This window comes from Gobio gobio (assembly GCF_949357685.1).
Source record: "Gobio gobio genome assembly, chromosome: 16".
NCBI classification, from domain to species: domain Eukaryota; kingdom Metazoa; phylum Chordata; class Actinopteri; order Cypriniformes; family Gobionidae; genus Gobio; species Gobio gobio.
In genome coordinates, this window is record NC_137109.1 from 9,747,897 (window position 1) to 9,770,396 (window position 22,500).

General features: G+C 38.1%; 1 protein-coding gene across 1 annotated transcript in view; it reads left to right on the top strand.

Annotated features, from left to right (window-relative positions):
- Positions 1-22,500, top strand: part of dock2 (dedicator of cytokinesis 2) — a 185,008-nt gene that overhangs the window by 138,331 nt on the left and 24,177 nt on the right. Inside the window, 8 exon segments of the mRNA XM_079839088.1 lie at positions 15,247-15,345; positions 16,547-16,641; positions 18,838-18,916; positions 19,077-19,177; positions 19,305-19,363; positions 19,443-19,591; positions 21,333-21,418; positions 21,558-21,714. Of these exon segments, the coding sequence (XP_079695214.1) occupies positions 15,247-15,345; positions 16,547-16,641; positions 18,838-18,916; positions 19,077-19,177; positions 19,305-19,363; positions 19,443-19,591; positions 21,333-21,418; positions 21,558-21,714 (825 nt within the window).

The following is a 22,500-nucleotide window of genomic DNA, read 5'->3' on the forward strand; positions in this document are numbered from 1 at the left end:
TGTTGCAATTTGGTTTTTATGGTGTTCTGGGTGGTTGGCAGGGAGTTGCTAGGGTGTTCTGGGTGGCTGCTGCTAGCGTGTTGATAGGACATTGGGATTTCTAGGCTTTTCTATGTCGTTTTAGGAAGCACTGGGTGGTTGCTAGGGTGTTTTGGGTGGTTACCAGGGAGTTGATAGGGCATTGATTGCTTGGATGTTTTGGGTGGCTGCCAGGTTGTTGCTAGGGTGTTCTGGGTGGCTGCTAGGGTGTTGATAGGACATTGGGATTTCTAGGATTTTCTGCGTGGTTTCTAGGATGCTATGTGTGGTTTCTAGGGGGTTTTGGGTGTTTACCAATGATTTGATAGGGCATTGTTAGAGGGTTGCTAGGGTGTTCTGGCTGTTTGCCAGGGAATTGCTTTGAAATTTCCAAGAGGTTGCTTTCTGGGTGGTTGCCAGGGAGTTGATAGTGCATTGTTAGAGGGTTGCTTGGTTGTTCTGGGTGGCTACCAGGTTGTTGCTAGGATGTTCTGGCTGGCTGCTAGGGTGTTACTAGGGCATTGGGATTTCTAAAGGGGTTTTGGAAGTTCTGGGTGGTTACCAGGGAGTTGCAAGGGTGTTTTGGGTGTTTACCAGGGTGTTGATAGGGCAGTGTCAGAGGGATTATTGGTTGTTCTGGGTGGTGGCCAGGGTGTTACTAGGGTGTTGCAGAGGGGTTACCAGGGAGTTGCTAGGGTGTTTTGGATGGTTGCCAGGGTGTTGATAGGGTATTGTTAGAGGGATTCTTGGTTGTTCTGGGTGGTGGCCAGGGTGTTACTAGGGGGTTGCCAGGGAGTTGCTGGGGTGTTTTGGATGGTTGCCAGGGTGTTGATAGGGCATTGTTAGAGGGATTATTGGTTATTCTGGGTGGTGGCCAGGGTGTTACTAGGGTGTTGCCATGGAGTTGCTATGACATTGTTAGTAGGTTGCTAGTTTCTTCTGGGTGGTTGTTAGTGCTTTCTGGGTTGTTTTCAGGGAGCTGCTAGCGCATTGTTAAAGTGTTGCAAGGTTGTTCTGAATGGTTGACAGGATATTTCTAGGGTGTTTTGGATGGTTGCCAGGGTGTTGCAAGGGGATTTCTAGGTTATTCTGGGTGGTTACCAGGGTGGTTGGAGCACAAACGCTGCAGGATGATGCACACATTAAACTTTAATACTTGTTTAAATAGTAATAGTTATAATTGACTTCTCCAACAGCACTAGTAAACCAACAAAAACACACTAAGATTCGTTCCAATGCATTCTGTCATGTGACGGAGCGAGTGTGTTTACCAATCAGACGCATGTGTGTTTGCATCTCTGAGAGTATCAGGGTAGCTTAAAAGATTTATCAGCTTAAAAAGAAAACGGCTTTAAAAAAAAAAAACTGAGTGTGCATTTGTCTACAGAAAGACACACACGTCCCAAGAGACGTGCTGATGTTTGTGTCTTCACCTCCTCTGGAAGATGACGTATGTTTTGTCAAGCACACTGATTCATTTCATTCTCTTCTCTGTGTAAATCACACAAACATGCACAGGTCACATTTCATCCCAAAACAGTTTATATATATATATACGTATTAGTATTAGTTCGTATTCATATTAGTTTTTTATTGCTATAAACTATGTCTGTATCTTGTTGTTCAGAAGTTTTTGAAAGAAGCCTCTTCTGGTGACTAAGCTTGAATTTATTTATTAATAGTAAAAACTGTAATATTGTTAAATATTATTATAATCTAAAATATTTGTTTTCTATGTGGATATATTGTAAAATGTAATTTATTCCTGTGATCAAAGCTGAATTTTCAGCATCATTACTTCAGTCTTTAGAGTCACATGATCCTTCACAAATCATTCTAATATGATGATTTGCTGCTCAAGACACATTTATGATTATTATGAATACACTTGTGCTGCTTCATATTATTATGGAAACTGATACATTTTGTTTTTCAGGATTCTTTGATGAATAGAATGTTCAAAAGAACCGCATTTATTTGAAATAGAAATATATTATAACTTTTATAACTATTACTGTCCCTACTGTCACTTTTGATCAATTGAATTTATCCTTGCTGAATAAAAGTATTCATTTCTTTCAACAACATCAAAAAAACATCTTACAGATGACAAACTTTTGATTTAACAGAGCACTTAATTGTCATAAAAATGTCACAATTAAAAAACTCTTAATGGCCTTTAAAATAGTTCCTTCATGTCATTTCTTATTCCTTCCTTCTCATTCTGAGGTGAAATATGAGCTGGACATCTTCTTGACAGCTGTCTGGAGACTCACCTCGTTCAGAGGGTCAGACCCGTGTGTCTCCTGTCTTTCTGCTCGTTTGTCTCTTCTTCTCTTTCTTTCACTGTTTTTGTTTCCTTGTCTTTCGTCCTTCCCTCTCTCTGGTGTTTATCTCTCGCTGACTGTCTCTCTTTCTTTCTTTCTTTCTTATTCTCGTGTACATGTGTTTAAGTGTGTCTCACTGTTTCTGAATGCTTAGATTTCTTCTGCATGAAATGGATTTGACACAGAATTATTCTGAATCACACTCCTGACACACGCTAGTTTAGGATCTAATTTGTCCTCAGAAGTTAGATAAATATGCCTAAACCTCTCTTCGGGAACAATCAGAGACGTCCTCAAACTATGTATTTGTAATTTAAATTAACGTAAAGCAAAACAAACAAGTTAAAGGAATAGTTCACCCTTATTTTGTCATAATTTAATCACCCTCATGTCGTTCCAAACCTGTCTTACGACCTTCTTCTGTGAAACATGAAAGAGGATCATCAGAAACTCTGTTTATTTTTTATTTTTATGTTTACATTTTTCGTCCATATTGAAAGTCAATGGGGTCCAATGTTTGACTCCCAACAGTCTTGACAATACAATTTTTTGTGTTTCACAGACGAAACTAAGTCATACAGGTTTGGAAACATGTGAATAATGAGCTAATGCATTTAAATTCAAACAAAACACCCACTGTAAAATAAAAGATTATTGGAGTATTTTTTACAAGAAATTACTATTTCAGTCTTTCTACTTCGAAAGTCCATGTTTAATGAAATGCCTCCCTGTTCCTTTGTAATTTTTAAAGTAATTGTTTCAGAGTAAATCCTACCCCAATATTTTTCCAGGGTACAGGCGCAGAAGAACACAAGCACATGCACACATACACATTTAAAAGCATTATACACACATATGCACACAGATTTAAACACACACACACACACACACACACACACACACACACACACACACACACACACACACACACACACACACACACACACACACACACACACATATCATTTCATCAGAGGTCTCTGTAACAGATGGGTATTAGATACCTGTTGTTACATAACACAAACACACACACACACAGATCACAATGAAACCACAGGGCATGTGTTTACAGTAGATGCAGTAAACTTGCTCTGTATGATTAATAATGATTAATTACACACACACACAGAGATATCATGAGAGATTTTAGCTGCCAGAGACACTTGCCTGAGGTGTATCAGATGGAAACACATATACCATGGTACTGAAGGATTTATTATGGTGCATACGTGGTACTCCACAGTACTACAGAGAATATCACCACATTGCCATGGTACAAGTCCAAGAAACTTGGCATCACCATGGTACTTTGATACTTTTTTAAGCATGACCATGGTACAGGTTAAAAGTACCACGGTTCTTTTTTAATACATTTTTGTTGATGAAATAAATGCAACTTCACACAGGTGAATTAAATGAATACAAAATGAAATGAAATGTTTTAGATGTATGGTAATGACTTGTAATATTTCATTAGATGATTTACTCTGTTACTGACCTTCATCACAAGAGTGTTGTGTAGGTGAACGGACTGTTCTTCAATTCTTCATCTCTCTCTCGTTTACTCGTTCGGTTTCTCCTATATTCCTGTGTGAGATCGGACTCCTCCGTGTTCTTCTTTCTTACATCCGTCTGTGTGATTTTCTCTTGTCTTGTTTATGATCTGTCTTTCTCTCTCACGAGCACATCTGTCTCTCCTTCCATCTACTGGTGAATTGAGCGTCTCATATCTCCTCCCTCTCTCTCTCTCTCTCTCTCTCTCTCTCTCTCTCTCTCGCTCTCTCTCTCTCTCTCTCTCTCACACACACTCTCTCTCTCTCTATGTGTGTGTGTGTGTGTGTGTATGTATGTGTGTATTAATCCCGCTGTGTGTCCTGGTTTCTCCCTCCTGCTCGGTCACATTAGTTGCTGATAGGTCCACACACACGCACAAGCACACACACACACACACACACACACACACACACACAGTGCACAAACACGTTCATGGTTTAGGGTCAAAGAAGTGTTTGCAGTGCCGAATGTGTGTTTTGCGTGTCAGTGCCTTAAATGATATGACGTCATATGAGGTTAAAAAACGTACCCCCTAAAATGATTTATTATTATTATTAATATGTCATTGCATTAGACATCAAGTGTTATTTACTGTACAGAAAGATGCACAGACACACTTCACAATCAGAACGTTTGGCCAAAAGAAATTTAGTGTGTTTCCAAGATCTCACCTGTCATCGGTCGGTTAAACAGATAGTCCCGCCCCAGCTCACTCCATTGGTTAAACACCATTGCTCAAACAAACTGGGCAGGGTTTGATATCTACTGCTCACTTGATCATTTCAGATCTTCTTTTCGTCAAATGTTTTGTTTGTAAAGTGTGTTTGTGCATCTTTCTTAAGAATAAATGATGCTTGAATTGATATTTTGTAATGTAATGACGTCCAGACATATGAACGTGAAAGGAAAGAAATGGTTTGTGTGTATGTGCAGGTTTGTCTAAATTTGTGAGGGTCAAATGTCCTCATTAATATAGTGAAATATCATTAGTGACTTTTTGTCGTCACAAGTGGAAAAGTCTCATGAAAGATCCAGAAGATGTTTGTGTTTAAAGGGATAGTTCACCCAAAAATGAAAATTAGCCCATGATTTACTCAACCTCAAGATGAATACAATCAGAGTTATATTAAAAAATGTTCTGGCTCTTCCAAGCTTTATAATGGTAGTGAATGGAATGGAGTCCAAAATTTGAAGCTCAAAAAAGTGCATCCATCCATTATAAAAGTAATACATACGGGGGTTAATAAAGGCCTTCTGAGGCAGATTGATGGGTTTTTGTGAGAAAAATATCCATATTTAACATGTTATAATGTAAAATATCTAGCTTCCGGCTTCAGAAGGCCTTTATTAACCCCCCGGAGCCGTGTGGAAACTAAAACTGAAATAAAAATGAATAAAAACTACATAGGAGTATATAAAAAAAAAGACTTAAATACACAACAAAATTGCTAACATTTAAAGTGAAAACAAAAAGTATAAAAATAAATCATTGAGATGGTGTTAGAATATGTATTCATAATTTAAATTATTAATAAAAAATCTAACACCATCTCAATGATACAGAAATAACACTGGTGTCATGTGCACTAAATCTGACAAAACCTCCCTTCAGGACGCCATATATACGAAATATGATTTTGTTATGTTTGTTTTTTACATCTTTAAAATGCAAAACGTTTAGTTTTAGAGTTAGTCTGTAAATTTGTTGGTCTGTTGTCATTGCTCCTGGTCTAACATCAAAACATCTAACATCAAAACGTTGTGTATGACGTCCTCATTTAGGTGTGTGTGTGTGTATGTGTGTGTGTGTGTGTGTGTGTGTGTGTGTGTGTGTGTGTGTGTGTGTGTGTGTGTGTGTGTGTGTGTGTGTGTGTGTGTGTGTGTGTGTGTGTGTGTGTGTGTGTGTGTGTGTGTGTGTGTGTGTGTGTGTGTGTGTGTGTGTGTGTGTGTGTGTGTGTGTGTGTGTGTGTGTGTGTGTGTGTGTGTGTGATATTTAAAACACAGGATGAAGGCCGGCCATGTGGTTTGCTCTCACTAAAGCTCATTTTAATTTGATCTGAAGTGGAGCTGGAATCTCATAACATCAGTTTACAGAGAGAGAGAGAGTGAGAAAGAAAGAAAGGTGATGAAAATGATGAAGACAAGACAAGGGGGGACGGGGGGGGGGGGGGCAGCTGTGAAGAGAAGGATAACAGGAGGAAAATGAAAGAATGAGAAAGATGTAGATGAGGTTACAGCCGCAGGGGAAGACGAACTAAAACCAGGACAAGTGACTGCAGTACACACACGCACACTCACTCTCCCACACACACACACACACCTACCTACCTCAAAGCATGCACGCACACAAATTTTAAACATACCCCCAAATGCTCACGGACATCACAGGTGTGTGTGCGTGTGTGCGCATGTGTCTTTTGCCCGTCGTTTGTGTCTCTCTTCGTCTCATCTGTTTCTGTTTTTATTGTCATCAGTTATTCTGTCTTAGTCTGAGCAAAGTGTCAAACCTCTGTCTGTCTTTCCATCTGTCTCTCTCTATCGTATTTTATTTTTATCTCTGTCTGTGTCTCTCAAAATATTTTATTTTGGTGTGATTTATTTTTTTCAAAAACTGTTACCAAGTATCCCAGAACTATTCAAATACATGTGCAATATCAAGTGGAAATGTATTAAACAAGAATGAGGAAATGAAATAGATAGTGGAGAGTAAAAAGAGAAAGGAAAACATCATTCTCAGTATAGATGATTCATGATTTTATTTATACTTTTGGAAACACTTTATATTATGTTATTGCATGAATTTACTATCATGATTATTTTGTGGACCTACTCTTTTTTGTTTGTTTTTGCTATTGTAATTAATAACATTTCTTTAACATTCACTGTAAAAAAAGTTGCTGCCTTAAATGTTTTAAGTACAATCAACTTGGAAGTTTAAGTTATTTGAACTTAAATTACATTAAACTGACTTAAAAACATTAGCTGAATCTTGTGTAAAAAGTTGAAAATTGCTTAACTTATTTTGATGAGCTAAAGCAATGTAAAAACATATGTTATAACTTATTGATCCTATCATTTTTACAGTGTAGTGAAAAAACTATTCTAAAATGTGTTTAAATACATTTATTTCATACTAAGTATACTATAAATCCATTAACATATTTACTGACATACCACTTGAGACTTACTGATATAAATATTATAATGAAACTTTATTTGGAGTACTTATTTAGTGCAAATGTCTTAATGTTAAGCCTAAAATGTGTTTTAATATCACTATTAGTAATGGTAGTTGTCACGGGGTGTGGCAATCTTAAGCCGGCTGCACATTGTGATTTTGGCCACGATTTGGGCGTCTGAGACAAATTTTGCAAATCCTAAAAGATTCCTCTGATCCTAGGCTAAAATTTGAAGTCTTTGATCGTTAGTTTGACATGTTCACTGACAGCCATGCCAGCCGATCAAATTTGACCTCAGACGAAATTCTGGCAGTGTCAGAAGATTTGGCGCACAGTCCTGCAGTGTGACTTCTACTTCTTGTTACTTCTCCTACGACGGCCATCAATTTGTCTTCAATTCTCAAGACAAACCATTACCAAAATGAGCGCTAGGGATTTCTTTGTAGCCACCGTTTCAGTCCCGCGAGTTATGCCGCTCACTGTCACCAAACACGCCATTGATTGGTGATATAAACTCTGGATGAGTTTTCTTGCGTGCGTCCGTTTTTAACACGTCTGACATTAAAGGTGCTCTAGAATGAAAAATGTAATTAACCACTAATACAGTGAGTCTCAAACACCATTGCTTCCTCCTTCATATGTAAAACTCGTTTGTGAAAAACACCACAGAAAAATAGGCGAATCTCAACATACACCGACTGTTGTGCATGTTCAAGGCCAAGCGGAACTGCACAGCCGAATCATCGGTAGTTCTGCAGGCATTGTCAAGCGAGGATAGCGAAAATGGCGGATCATGGAAATAAATGTTATGTTCCAGGCTGTGCTGGGGACGTGAGGACTTTTCATACCCTTCCCACAGAACAAAACTGTCAACAGGCATGGTTGATGTTTATCTATAACCGGATACCGCGATAATTTAATTCAAAGGTGTTCATTTGCTCGGCCCATTTCACCACGGACAGTTTTTCTAACCTGGGACAATATCAAGCAGGCTTCGCTCAGCGTCTGATACTGGAGAAGCTGCAATTCAAACTATATTCCCGCGAGCAGTAAGTAGTGATTTTATCCACTTATTGACTGTCTAAACAATTTCTGATTAAATTGAAAGTTTCTTAGTGAGACAACATTAACGATAACATCCCCTGTGTTGTCTAGATCCAACCCAAGATGCTAGTACAGTAACAATAGGAAACACCAAGTAGCATACATAACAGTTTGACAAATGACAAAGGTTAATATTATTTCCTGCCAGTGTTGTCATATAAATCTACAAAATACAACCGTAGATACATATGGCAATCCCTTTTGTCGGATAGAATTATAATTTAGCCTATATTTCATCAACAACACATAACTCAGGAGCTAACTACGTTAGTTTAGAGGCTTATAGCTCACTCGATCCTTCTAGCTAACGTCACCTTCTCCACCACTTAAGATGAAACGATTTGTCATTTGACAAGGCATCTAGTCAATTTGTTAAAAAATGTTTTACTGTACTGTACAAACAACATATTTATGCGCTAACGTTGCTGTTTAGAGTTCATGACTCAAAGTGAAGAAGCTATCATTGTAAAATCATACAGTGACGCATTACAATAATTAAATATTTTCCAAATGCTAAAAACAAATTTGTGACTGCTGACGTTATGTGTTAACGTGTTAAGTTAATGTTATATAGTTCACATGTAGGCTGAAGTTTGCTGGTTCTTACTGAAAATAAAGACTAAACTTACCACTCAGAAGCGTCCATTTCCAATCTCAAAACAATTAGTTGTTCCTCAAAATCTGCATCTTCGTCAGAAACAGGATCAAACATATAAGGTTGGATGCATAATCTCTCCATTTTCATGACGGACAGTATATATGTGTTTCTGTCACTAAAGTTACTTAAATTAGCCGTGCAGTGAAACAGCCAATCAGAGCAGAACTCTACATTAATATTCATGATCCTTCCAAATAAGGCAAAAACAGACCATTTCATTCTAGGGACAATTTCTAGGGTTGTAAATGGACCTGTAAAACCGTATCTGGACAATCTTTGCCCTTAAATAAGTCACATACCCTCTTTGTAGATATCAGAGAACAATATTAAATATTGTTTCAACTCATTCTAGGGCACCTTTAATGACAACTTCGTCTTACAGTGTGACATGGCTTACAGCGGGGATCATGTTCTTCAGTTGAACTTCAGCACTATTTCCGGATAACTAAAGTGCATTAAGTACAAAATTAGTTGTTCCAATTTAGCAGACTTTGAGTATATCAATTTAGTACACTAAAAGTACAATTGCAGGGTATTTATATTGAGTACATGTAAGTGTATTTGTAGTATAATACATTCAAATACATTTTGGTATTGATTTTTCACTAGGGATATTCAAGTTTTAGTTCCATTTGAAATGCTAGTACAATTCTAAATTGAATTCTAATTTTATTTAATTTTTTTACAATGATCTGGTTCTTGTATTAGTTCAAATTTTATGTCTGGTTTGAATTTGAATTTTCAATCAATTATATGCAAACAATTCAGACACGCACATACAATTTTAGCTCCGCCAATTTTAGCCCTGTAAACTGTGGCCCGATTCTATCTAGAAGCCACCGAAAATCAAATTAACATTTTAGCAGAGATATGAAACGGTGGGGGTCTGTATGGATTATTTTCTCAATGAATAACGAAAGAAACAGGAAACAGATCAGAAGAGATAAGAGATGTTTGAACAGGTGCGACGCTGGAATCAGGATGAAGGGATATTCATGACTCATGTGTGCGTGGTTTTATTTTCATTTGGCAGAGTGAGCCATCTGTCCTTATAGATGACACCGCTCTATTTAATTAGATTTATTACATAACACAGATTACACCTCTAACGCTACCGCTGCCCTGCCTGCCATTTCTGAGTGTGTGTGTGTATGTGTGTGTGGCTCCTTTGTTGGCTGTAGATTTTCATCAAACATGGTGTCCTTTTCTCTGCCTGTGGCTGTTTGTGTGAGTTTGCGTCTGTATATTTACTTGGCTATACTTTAGGGACAAAATTGTCCTCTGGAGTCAAATAAATCTGACTAAAGGACATGCAGGGACGTCCTTAAAAGAAAAAAACTTTCATAAGTATAGTGAACACATTGTCATGTTCAAGAAACCAGTTTGAGCTGATTTGAGCTTGGTGCATTATGCTGGAAGAAGCCATCGGTAGATGAGAACACTGTGGTCATAAAGGGATGGACGTGGTCAGCAACAAAACTCAAGTAGGCTGTGGTGTTTATACAATGCTCAGTTGGTACTAAGTGCTCAAAGTGTGCCAAGAAAATATCAACGGTTCAGCAGCCTGATCCGCTGATACAAGACAGGATGGATCCGTGCTGTTGCATGTTGTTTACATCAAATTCTGACCCTAGCATCTGAATGTCGCAGCAGAAATCCAGACTCATCAGACCAGGCAACGCTTTTTCAATCGTCTATTGTCCAGTTTTGTTGAGCCCGTGTGAATTGCAGCCTCAGTTTGCTGTTGTTCTTCTGCTTCAAGGTTGGACGTGTTGTGTCTTCTGCAGAACGAGTGCTTATTAGAGTTACTGTTGCCTTTCTGTCAGCTGAACCCGTCTGGCCGTTCCCCTCTGACCTCTGGCATCAACAGAACTGCCGCTCACTGGATATTTTCTCTTTTTCGGCTCATTCTCTGTAAACCCTAGAGACGGTTGTGTGTGAAAATCCCAGTAGATCAGCAGTTTCTGAAATGCTCACACCAGCCGGTCAGGCACCAACAACCATGCCACGTTCAAAGTCTCTTAAATCACATTTCTTCCCCATTCTGATGCTCAGTTTGAACTTCAGCAGATCATCTTGCTGCTGTCATGTGATTGGCTGATCAGATATTTGCCTTAACGAGCAGTTGAACAGGTGACCTAATAAAGTGGCCGGTGAGTGTATTATTAAGACAGATATTATTATATATTATTTTTATGGATGCATGGTAAATGTTTCATTTTTATTTTGAAAATGAAAAATGTTTGCGTATTGTATGTATTATAATTGGTGTGTTTGGTCTCTCTGCTGCAAAGCTGCTAAATTAACCAGACGTTATGTTGATAGTAACAGGTTTTGACTTGGAGCAGGGTTTAATGTCCCTATCTAAATATGACCCGATTTTGGGCTATCCCAGATGAAAGATGACCAATCAGATTTCTGCGGTCGTGGTTCCTACATCATACAGAGAGGTTCAAAGACCTGTCACGGTCTTGCGACCAAAGATAGCCTGTGATTATCCTCTGACAGTGTCAGAAATTGAGCATGATCATCTCAGTGTTTGCTGCTACGACCTGCAGTGCCCTCTACTAATATTGGAACCCTTGGTAAATGAGCAAAGGCGGCTGTGAAAATAAATCTGCATTGTTTATCCTTTTGATCTTTCATTCAAATAATTCACAAAAATCTAACCTTTCATTGAAGAAAAGAATGGAAAGTAGGGGAAATTCACATTATGAAATAAATGCTTTTCTCTAATGCATGTTGGCCACAATTATTGGCACCCCTGGAAATTCTTATGAGTAAAATATAAGTATTTTCCCATTCAAATTTGAAAAAAAAAAAATAGCACACCAGGGTGAGTAAGAGCATGAAATTGTCCAGCCATGACTTCCTTTTCCACAGGAGTATAACTATGTGGAAACACAAAGGTCAAATTCACTTAATCATCCATTACAATGAGTAAAAGCACAGAATATAGTTCTGATGTGCAGCAAAGCTTCACAAAATAGAAAGTGGCTGTAAGAAAATAGCTGAAGCATTGAAAATCCCAATTTCCACCATCAGGGCAATAATTAAGAAGCTCCAATCAACTAAAGATGTTATAAATCTGCCTGGAAAATTTCATCAAACAGCCCCTACATCAGCACATGTCAGGGAGGGTTTGAAAAATAATTGTCCTCGCTCATCCAGAAACAAACTCCAGAATATATTCAGTGTTTAGACATGAATGGACCTTCAGACGGGACCTGGTTCTGATGGCTTTGGTGCAAACATGGATCAAAAGTACCCCATGCCCACGGTTAAATATACCGCTGGATCTTTAATATTTGGTCCTATTTTTTTGCTGGAGGTCCTGGACATCTTGTTCAGATTCATGGCATCATGGATTCAAATACCAACAGATAAAAAATCTAAACCTGTTGCTTCTGCTAGAAATCTTATAATGGGCCGTGGTTGAATCTTCCATCAGGACAATGATCCAGAACAAACATCAAAATCATCACACACGTGTGTCACTGAGCACAAAATGAAGCTTCTGCCATGGCCGTCCCACTCCTGACCTGAACCCTATAGAAGATGAGTGAACTGAAGAGAAGAGCTGGGAATCTGAGGATCTGGAGAGATTCTGTATGAAGGAATGATCTCTGATCTCCAAACTCATCAGGCATTATAGAAGACGACTCAGAGCTGTTATCTTAAGAAAAGGACGTTGCAATAATTGAGTGCCAATCATTTTGGCCAATGTGAACTAGAGAAAAGCATTTATTTCATAACATGAGTTTCCCCCAATTTCAATTGTTTTACTTCAATGAATTTTTTTGAATGAAAGATCAAAAGGATAAACAATGCAGATTTATTTTCACAGCCGCCTTTGCTCATATTTACCAAGGGTGCCAATATTAGTGGAAGACACTGTATTTTCAATCTACTAACTAGCCAATTAAAATGCAACATGAAATGGTGTATTGATCAATGCGGCATGGCGCTAAAACTAAAACCATTTGCAAAATTGGCATGCCAAGTTTTCCCTAGCCATGACCGCGTCCATATTCTGCTCTTTCACTTCCTCTTTTTTCAGTGCACACAAACCACAACTGCCAAAATGTGATTCATTTTGCTCTGTTTGTTTACATGCTGATTACATTTTATTCTTCTATACTAACTTCATTCAATAGGTGTCATCATCGTACAGTCTACATACATATTGTACCCAAGTTGATTAGATCCGTGTCATACAGTGTGATTTGTAATGATCTCATAGGATTGCTGAAATCACACAGGCATTAGGCTGCTTCAGGAAATATACATGTGATATGTGTGTTGTTTGTCACACTGCAGACAGACGTCAGTGAGATGTTTAACACTCACAACAGAGAAATCTCAACTCACACACACCCAGTTTAAAGGAATAGAGGTGTGTGTAATCAGCATATTTGCAGCAGGACGGATCTCTGAGCTCTTTAAACAGCTGATGGGAACATCACTTGTGTCTGTCTCAGCACAATTGTTTGAAACTCTTCTCTTTAGACTCTGTCTGCCTGCTGGATTTATCACATTACCTTTCACAAGTTTTTCTGTCTGGGGAAGAGTGTCATTTTTTCATTGTTAATATATTTTCTTGTCTATTCTAGTGCGGTATACATACAGTATAATTCTCCCATGATGCATTACTGATGACAATCATTTTCATTACACTCTCAAAGTACTAACATATCTATTATGTTTTGCAACTTTAACTTTAAACTTTGGGGTCAGTAAGATTTAAAAAATAAAGAAATTAATACTTTTATTCAGCAAGGATGCATTGAATTGATCAAAACTGATTTCAAATACATGCTGTTCTTTGAACTCAAAGAATCCACAAAATATGAAGCAGCACAACTGTTTTCAACATTGATTGATATTAATTAGAAATGTGTCTTGAGCACCAAATCATCATATTAGAATGATTTCTGATGGCTCATGTGACACTGAAGACTGGTGTAATGATGCTGGAAATTCAGCTTTGATCACAGGAATAAATTAGTTTGCAATATACCCCGATCAGGGGTATTAATATTATGACCACCTTCCTAATATTGTGTTGGTCCCCCTTTTGCTGCCAAAACAGCCCTGACCCGTCGAGACATGGACTAGACCTCTGAAGGTGTGCTGTGGTATCTGGAACCAAGATGTTAGCAGCAGATCCTTTAAGTCCTGTAAGTTGGATCGGACTTGTTTGTTCAGCACATCCCACAGATGCTCGATTGGATTGAGATCTGGGGAATTTGGAGGCCAAGTCAACTCGTCAAACTCATTGTTGTGCTCCTCAAACCATTCCTGAACCATTTTTGCTTTGTGGCGGCGCATTATCTGCAGAAAGAGCCACAGCCACCAGGGAATACCGTTTCCATGAAAGGGTGAACATGGTCTCAACAATGCTTAGGTAGGCGGTACGTGTCAAAGTAACATCCACATGGATGGCAGGACCCAAGGTTTCCCAGCAGAACATTGCCCAAAGCATCACACTGCCCAATCCATCCTGACCACTGCAGACCGGGAACACCCCACAAGAGCTGCAGTTTTGGAGATGCTCTGACCCAGTCGTCTAGCCATCACAATTTGGCCCTTCAAACTCGCTCAAATCCTTACACTTGACCATTTTTCCTGCTTCTAAGAGGACAAAATGTTCTCATGCTGCCTAATATATCCCACCCACTAACAGGTGCCATGATGAAGAGATAATCAGTGTTATTCACTCATAATGTTCAATATTCAGGTCATAATGTTATGCCTGATCGGTGTATTCACATAGTAATAATATTTCATATTTTTTGCTTTATTTTTGATAAAATGAATGCAGCCTCGGTGAGCATGAGACTTCTTTAAAAAACACTTTACTGACTTTTGAATGATAGTGTATATTGTTTTAATAAGTGTAATGTACATATTTTAGTGTATATTGTGGTGCTGTTTTCCATCATTTGCAGACATAATACACTTGGTTCTCTTCAAGTATTTATACTGTTTTACTTCAGATCTGTGTGACAATAAACTGCGCCCTTCGTTTCATTCATATTCACACGCACACGTTTTATCAGCAGCGTACAGTCAGGATTGTGAGGTCTCTGTGAGTGATGGGTCTCACCTCTCTGTCTGCAAACATCCATCCGTCATCCATCACTTTTCCCCTCTGCCTGTATCATTTATCATCTGATCAGAGAGAGGGAGAGCGAGAGAGGGGGGCGGCACATGCAGAGTGATGGTGGAGGGGAAATTGGACATCGTTTTGAATGATTGAAAGATTCTCTAAACCATCTGAAATGTTGTTCATCATCTTCTGTCCCATCAGCGGAATCAGAGCGTCGAGACATTCAGGACTTTTGCATTTGTTGTTGTTGTTGAAGTTTCGATTTCATCCTCGTCTCTCTCTGTCTCACTCTAGTCTCGTGTGGTGGCCTGTATGACAGCGATTCTCAGTCAGATGAGTGACAAACACTATTCACGATACATTGAGACCTTCAGTGGGACCACAGACCTGGTGGTAAGACTATCTATCTATCTATCTATCTATCTATCTATCTATCTATCTATCTATCTATCTATCTATCTATCTATCTATCTATCTATCTATCTATCTATCTATCTATCTATCTATCTATCTATCTATCTATCTATCTGATTGTCTGTCTGATTGTCTGGCTGACTGTCTGTATGTCTGATTGTCTGTCTGTCTGTCTGTCTGTCTGTCTGTCTGTCTGTCTGTCTGATTGTCTGTCTGTCTGTCTGTCTGACTGTCTGTCTGTCTGTTTGTCTGTCTGATTGTCTGACTGTCTGATTGTCTGTCTGATGTTTGTCTGTCTGACTGTCTGATTGTCTGTCTGACTCTGATTGACTGTCTGTCTGTCTGTCTATCTGTCTGTCTGTCTGACTGTGTCTGTCTGTATGTCTGTCTGTATGTCTGATTGTCAAGTCAAGTCAACTTTATTTATATAGCGCTTTTAACAATGTAGATTGTTTCAAAGCAGCTTTAAGATTGTCTGTCTGTCTGTCTGACTCTCTGTCTGTCTGTATGTCTGATTGTCTGTCTATCTGATTGTCTGTCTGACTGTCTGATTGTCTGTATGATGTCTGATTGACTGTCTGATTGTCTGTCTGATGTCTGACTCTGATTGACTGTCTGATTGTCTGACTGTCTGTCTGATTGACTGTCTGGTTGTCTGTCTGACTGTCTGATTGTCTGTCTGTCTGTCTGTCTGTCTGTCTGATTGTATGTCTTATTGTCTGTCTGGCTGTCTGTCTGACTGTCTGATTGTCTGTCTGTATGTCTTATTGTCTGGCTGTCTGTCTGATTGTCTGTCTGTCTGGCTGACTGTCTCTCTGTCTGTCTGTCTGACTGACTGACTGTCTGTTTGTTTATCTGTCTGTGTCCGTCTGATTGTCTGTTTATCTGTCTGACTGTCTGATTGTCTGTCTGGCTGACTGTCTCTCTGTCTGTCTGTCTGTCTGACTGACTGTCTGTTTGTTTATCTGTCTGTGTCCGTCTGATTGTCTGTCTATCTGTCTGTCTGACTGTCTCTCTGTCTGTCTGTCTGAATGTCTCTGCATCTGTCTCTCCGTCTGTCTATCTGTCTGACTGTCTATCTGTCTGTCTGTCTGACTGTCTCTCCATCTGTTTATCTGTCTGTCTGTCTGTGGTTCTGTTTGATTCAGCAGTTGAGTATCTTGTGTGTCTGTTCTTGCAGGACTTCCTGATGGAGACGTTTCTGCTGTTTAAGGATCTCATTGGTAAACATGTCTATCCATCTGACTGGGTCACCATGATAATGGTGCAAAACCGGTGAGCGCAAAAACGTACACTAAAACACTAGAGCTCCTGAGATTATCTACAGTAACAGCCACCATCAGTCCAGAGATCTCAGTCTTCTGGAGCACAAACACTATGTTAACATTGATTACACTTCAGACAAGAGGTCAATGAGAGAGAAAGAGAGATTTAGAGAGGAATAAACCTGCAGACTCAGAGAGAAACGTCACATATTGAGCTCGGGGAAAATATGGATTGCTCGTGTACGTGTTTGTATGTTTGTGAGTTCTTTTTAAAAGCAGACAGTGGCAGTATATTGTGTTTTATTGACCTCAGTATATTTCCCTGGAATTCAATATCACAGTTTTTAAGTTTGAATAAGGTTGCACAAAAACACTTTTACTACACTTTACAAGCAAACATTTGAAGTTTAAACAGTTTGAAAATGCTGAAAGTGAATATACACACTATATTGCCAAAAGTATTGGGACACCCCTCCAAATGATTGAATTCAGGTGTTCAATCACTTCCATGGCCGCAGGTGTATAAAATCAAGCACTAGACAAGCAGAAGCTTCTACAAACATCTGTGAAAGAATGGTCTCAGGAGCTCAGTGAACTCAAGTGTGGGACTGTGATCGGTTGCCACCTGTGCAATAAGTCGTGAAATTTCTTTTCTACTAAATATTCCACAGTCAACTGGTAGTGGTATTATAACAAAGTGGAAGCAATTTGGAACAGCAGCAACTCAGCCATGAAGTTATAGGCCACGTAAAATCACAGAGCGGGGTCAGCACATGCTGAGGCGCACAGTGCGCAGACCTCCAAACTTTGTGTGGCCTTCAGATTAGCTCAAGAACAGCTTCATGGATGGGTTTCCATGTCCGAGCAGCTCATCCAAGCCTTACATCACCAAGTGCAATGCAAAGCGTCGGATGCAGTGGGGTAAAGCACGCCGCCACTGGACTCTAGAGCAGTGGAGACGTGTTCTCGACCAATCATGCTTCTCTGTCTGCCAATCCGATGGACGAGTCTGGGTTTGCCGGTTGCCAGGAGAACGGTACTTGCCTGACTGCATTGTGCCAAGTGTAAAGTTTGGTAGAGGGGGGTTATGGTGTGGGGTTGTTTTTCAGGGGTTTGGCTTGGCCCCTTAGTTCCAGTGAAAGGAACTCCTAATGCTTCAGCACACCAATACATTTTGGACAATTTCATGCTCCCAAATTCGTGGGAAAAGTTTAAGGATGACCCCTTCCTGTTCCAACATGACTGCGCACCAGTGCACAAAGCGTCGGTCCATAAAGACATGATGAGCGAGTTTGGTGTGGAGGAATTTGTCCTGACCTCAACCTGATAGAACACATTTGGGATGAATTAGAGCGGGATGCGAGCCAGGCCTTCTCATCCAACATCAGTGTCTGACCTCACAAATGAGCTTCTAGAAGAATGGTCAAAATTTCCCATAAACACACTCCTAAACCTTGTGGAAAGCCTTCCCAGAAGAGTTGAAGCTGTTAGAGCTGCAGAGAGTGGGCCAACTCCATATGAAACCCTACGGATTAAGAATGGGATGTCATTAAAGTTCATGTGCATGTAAAGGCAGGCGTCCTACAACTTTTGGCAATATAGTGTACGTTAAAAAGCCCCAGCAGACATTGAGACTCAATAATGAAGAAGAAAGGTTAGTGAAGAGATCCTGCAGCATTTGAGACACTGATACAAACACTTGATCTGATGAATGATGTTCAGACATTTATAAATGTGAATCAATTATCCAAATACTTCTTTTGATTTCATTTGTAGAAATTGTGGACACGTACAGAAGTCAAACAAACATGTTTAAAAGAGTTTTATGTTTATGAACTTTTATTATGAATCAATGTTCCAGTGTTATTTTAGTATCATTGAGATGTTAGTTTGTATTCAGATTTTGAATGTTTTTGTTTTCATATTTCAGTTTTAATTTCAAAGTAAAAGTTAAGCCATTTTGTTTTTTGTTTTTATATTTTATTCTATTTTTTAAATATGCCTGTATAGTTTTTGTTTTTATTGATTTTTATTTGGTTTTAGTTATTTTAGTACATCAAGTTAAACTAAATGAAAATTAGAAATGCTGGAGTAAAATTATTTATTTTATTTTTAATTTAATTTAATTGTATTTATTTTTATTTCAAGTAATGAAAACCTGTGGTTTTAGTTAACAATAATAACCCTGGTGTGTTCGTCCAATCAGAGTGTTCCTCCGAGCGATCAACACTTACGCTGACACCATGAACCTCAAGTTCCTCGACAACAACAACTTTGAAGTGCAGGTCCGTGTGTGTGTGTGTGTGTGTGTGTGTGTGTGTGTGTGTGTGTGTGTGTCCTATATGAGCTTTATCAAGATCAGATTCAATTAGTTTTAATAGCCCTGAAAGCATCTTTCATCCCGATTTCATTTTATCATGATTTCTCTCTCTCTCTCTCCTGTAGTTATGGAATAATTACTTCCATTTGGCTGTGGCGTTTATTACCCAGGAGTCTTTGCAGTTGCAGCATTTCTCTTCCACCAAAAGGACCACGATTTTGGCCAAGTGAGTCAGAATCATCCCAGTTAAACCAGCGGAAGACACACTCTATTTATAATGTTTTCCGAAGTCTGGCTCTCACCACTATAGTAAAACAATAAGCTATGCGTATGGCCTGCTTTCCTTCATTCAGATACGGGGACATGAGGAGGCTGATTGGTTTCGCTATCAGAGACATGTGGTACAAGCTCGGTAAGACTGCGTGTACTCATACACAGTGACATGCATTATGAATTTAAAGTCTATACTAATTCACTTTCATAACTTTCAGGTCTGAATAAGATCTGTTTTATTCCCGGGATGGTGGGTCCCATCCTGGAGATGACGCTCATCCCTGAGGAAGAGCTGCGGAGAGCAACCATCCCCATTTTCTTTGACATGATGCAGTGTGAACACAACCACTCCGGACACTTCAGAAAGGTTCACACACACACACACACACACATCATGGTGGAGACCTCAGTTTTATCATCCTGAACATTTTAACATGCAAATAACACATCATTTAATACTTCTATGAAGCCTTTATGGTCTACGCAAAACCCTCGTTCCCTGAAGGGATCCCAATATGACGTAACACTGACCGTGACCAACTGAAAGGGAACCTAACATTCCCAAACATTTATACACTGTGTATCATTGTGGGGACTTCACATTCATTTGTATTATTGTTCGGATAAGTTAAATATATTTAGCATAGACCAGGCACAGACTGAAACTTATGTGGGTTTTTTTCTGTAAAATAGATTTAAACATTGTAAAATTGTGTTAATATTTTTTTTAAATATTTATTTGGAATATTTCTATATATTTAAATAAAGTAAAATGTGTTTGAAATATTTTAATAGATATTTCTTTGGAATATTTCTACCATTCTGCGAAATGAATTTAAAATGTGTTAAATATCTGTATAAATATTTATTTGGAATATTTCTATTATTACGATTAATTTAAACATTAAACACAAAATTTATTTAAAAATATATTTGTAAAAAATATTTCCCTGCAATATTTCTATAATTCTTAGGAATTTATTTAAACATGGTAAACTGTGTTAAATATATTAAAAAATATATTTCTCTGGAATATTTCTATAATTCTGTGGAATGGAGTTAAGCATTGTAAAATGTGTTAAAATTATTATTTTTTTAATATTTCTATTGAATATTATTTTATAAATCTTATGGAATAGATTTAAAATGATCAAATGCATTTAAAAAAAATATAAAATATCTATATATATTTATGGAATATTTAGAAAATTCCAAGGATTGGATTTAAACATGGTAAAATTTATTTAAAAATATTGTTTTGTAAAAATATTTCCCTGCAATATTTCTAAAATAAATTATTTAAACATGGTAAACTGTGTTAAATATTAAAAAAATATATTTATCTGGAATATTTCTATAATTCTGTGGAATGCAGTTAAGCATTGTAAAATGTGTTAAAATTATTATTTAGTGTTTAATATTTCTATTGAATATTTGTTATAAATCCTATGGAATAGATTAAAATGATCAAATGCATTAAACAATATATTATATATATATATATATATATATATATATATATATATATATATATATATATATATATATATATATATATATATATATATATATATATATATATATATATATATATTATATATATATATATATATATATATATATATATATATATATATATTATATATATATATATATATATATATATATATATATATATATATATATATTTATTTATTTATTTATGGAATATTTAGAAAATTCTAAGGATTGGATTTAAACACGGTAAAAGTGTTAAAAATAATATTTTTACTAATTAATATTAAAAATAACATACATATATTTTTTCATACATACATACATATTATTTGTTGAATGTAAAAAAAACTAAAATCTGTTGGTACAGATTCAGTGTGTGCCTGATGTAGACTAACCCTACTACACGTCTTTTAGCAGGTTTAGGTTTGAATTGAGATTGATGGTGATCGATGATTTTCTTTGTTGGGACATCACAACAACTAGGTTTTGCTGTTTATTAATAGATGCTTTCCAAAAAATAGAAAAAAAACCTGCCCACACACAGTTTAGCACATGCACATTGACTGATGAACCTCTCTCTCTCTCTCTCTCTCTCTCTCTTTCTCTCTCAGTTTGAGAACGAGATCATTCTGAAGTTGGATCATGAAGTGGAAGGAGGCGGAGGAGACGAGAGATACATGGAGCTGCTACAGAGCATGTACGAACGCACACACACACACACTGTGGTCTTGTATAATCTTGGCCACACTCCATAAGAACCTCCAAATCCTCCTGAATTCTCTGAATCAAACTCAAGCCAAGAGCATGCGAGCAGGTCTGACCGTGTGCCGCTTCAGTCTTCTAGAGTGCGCTCAGGGACGCCCCCAGCTGCTGACCGAGGTGCAGCACTTCGTGACCCTGGTGACCGGCCTCCTCGAGCGTCTCCTTGACTACCGCACGGTGATGAGCGATGACAGTCGAAACAACCGCATGAGCTGCACCGTCAATCTTCTGGTAAGCCCCGCCCAACCGCTGCAAAAACACCACTTCATTTATCATGTCACACACATCGGTTCATTAGTCTGGTCTGATCACTTTGCTTGGATTAAGTCGTCGATCTCCCGGTGGGCCCAAATGGAGGACGTGTCCAGCTACACTACTCAACTGACCAGTCATTTCATTTAACAAAGTCGCAGATGAAGATAAATGTTCCCGCACAAAGACTGGAGGTTTAAAAGCAGCTCCTGCCCACAATCAACAGTGATGAAATGAGCAAAAACTAAAACTATTTCAACTTACACTTAGAACTCTTGCCTTGGCAACTAGCTGAAGTAAATTATGGGTAAATCAGAATATTAAAGAGCACCTATCATGGCATTTAAAATGTTCCAAATATTGTTTTAGAAGTCCCCAACAACAGTTTTGCATGCATGCAATGACAAAAAAGACTTTAGTTTTCTTATAATATGCATTTATTTTTACCTGTTTTGACAGCGATTCTCAAATGATTCCTTTAGTGATTAACTTTTCAAAACCCCGCCTTTACGTGACGCTAATCTGCGGTGATTGGTCCGATGACCCAGTCAGTTGTGATTGGTATGGTCTGTGCAGATATTTTCAGAAACGGAACGCCCATCAAAGTCTTATAGTGACAGTAATTTGTCAATATGTGTCAGGAGTTATGAATATGAAAACCGCGTCGGTACCGTTTGATTGTAATATGAGCCTCAGCTGATCTCATTCATAAAAAAACTCCTCTATTCTCCTCACGAAGACTCGCGACAAATCAACATCCCTCAG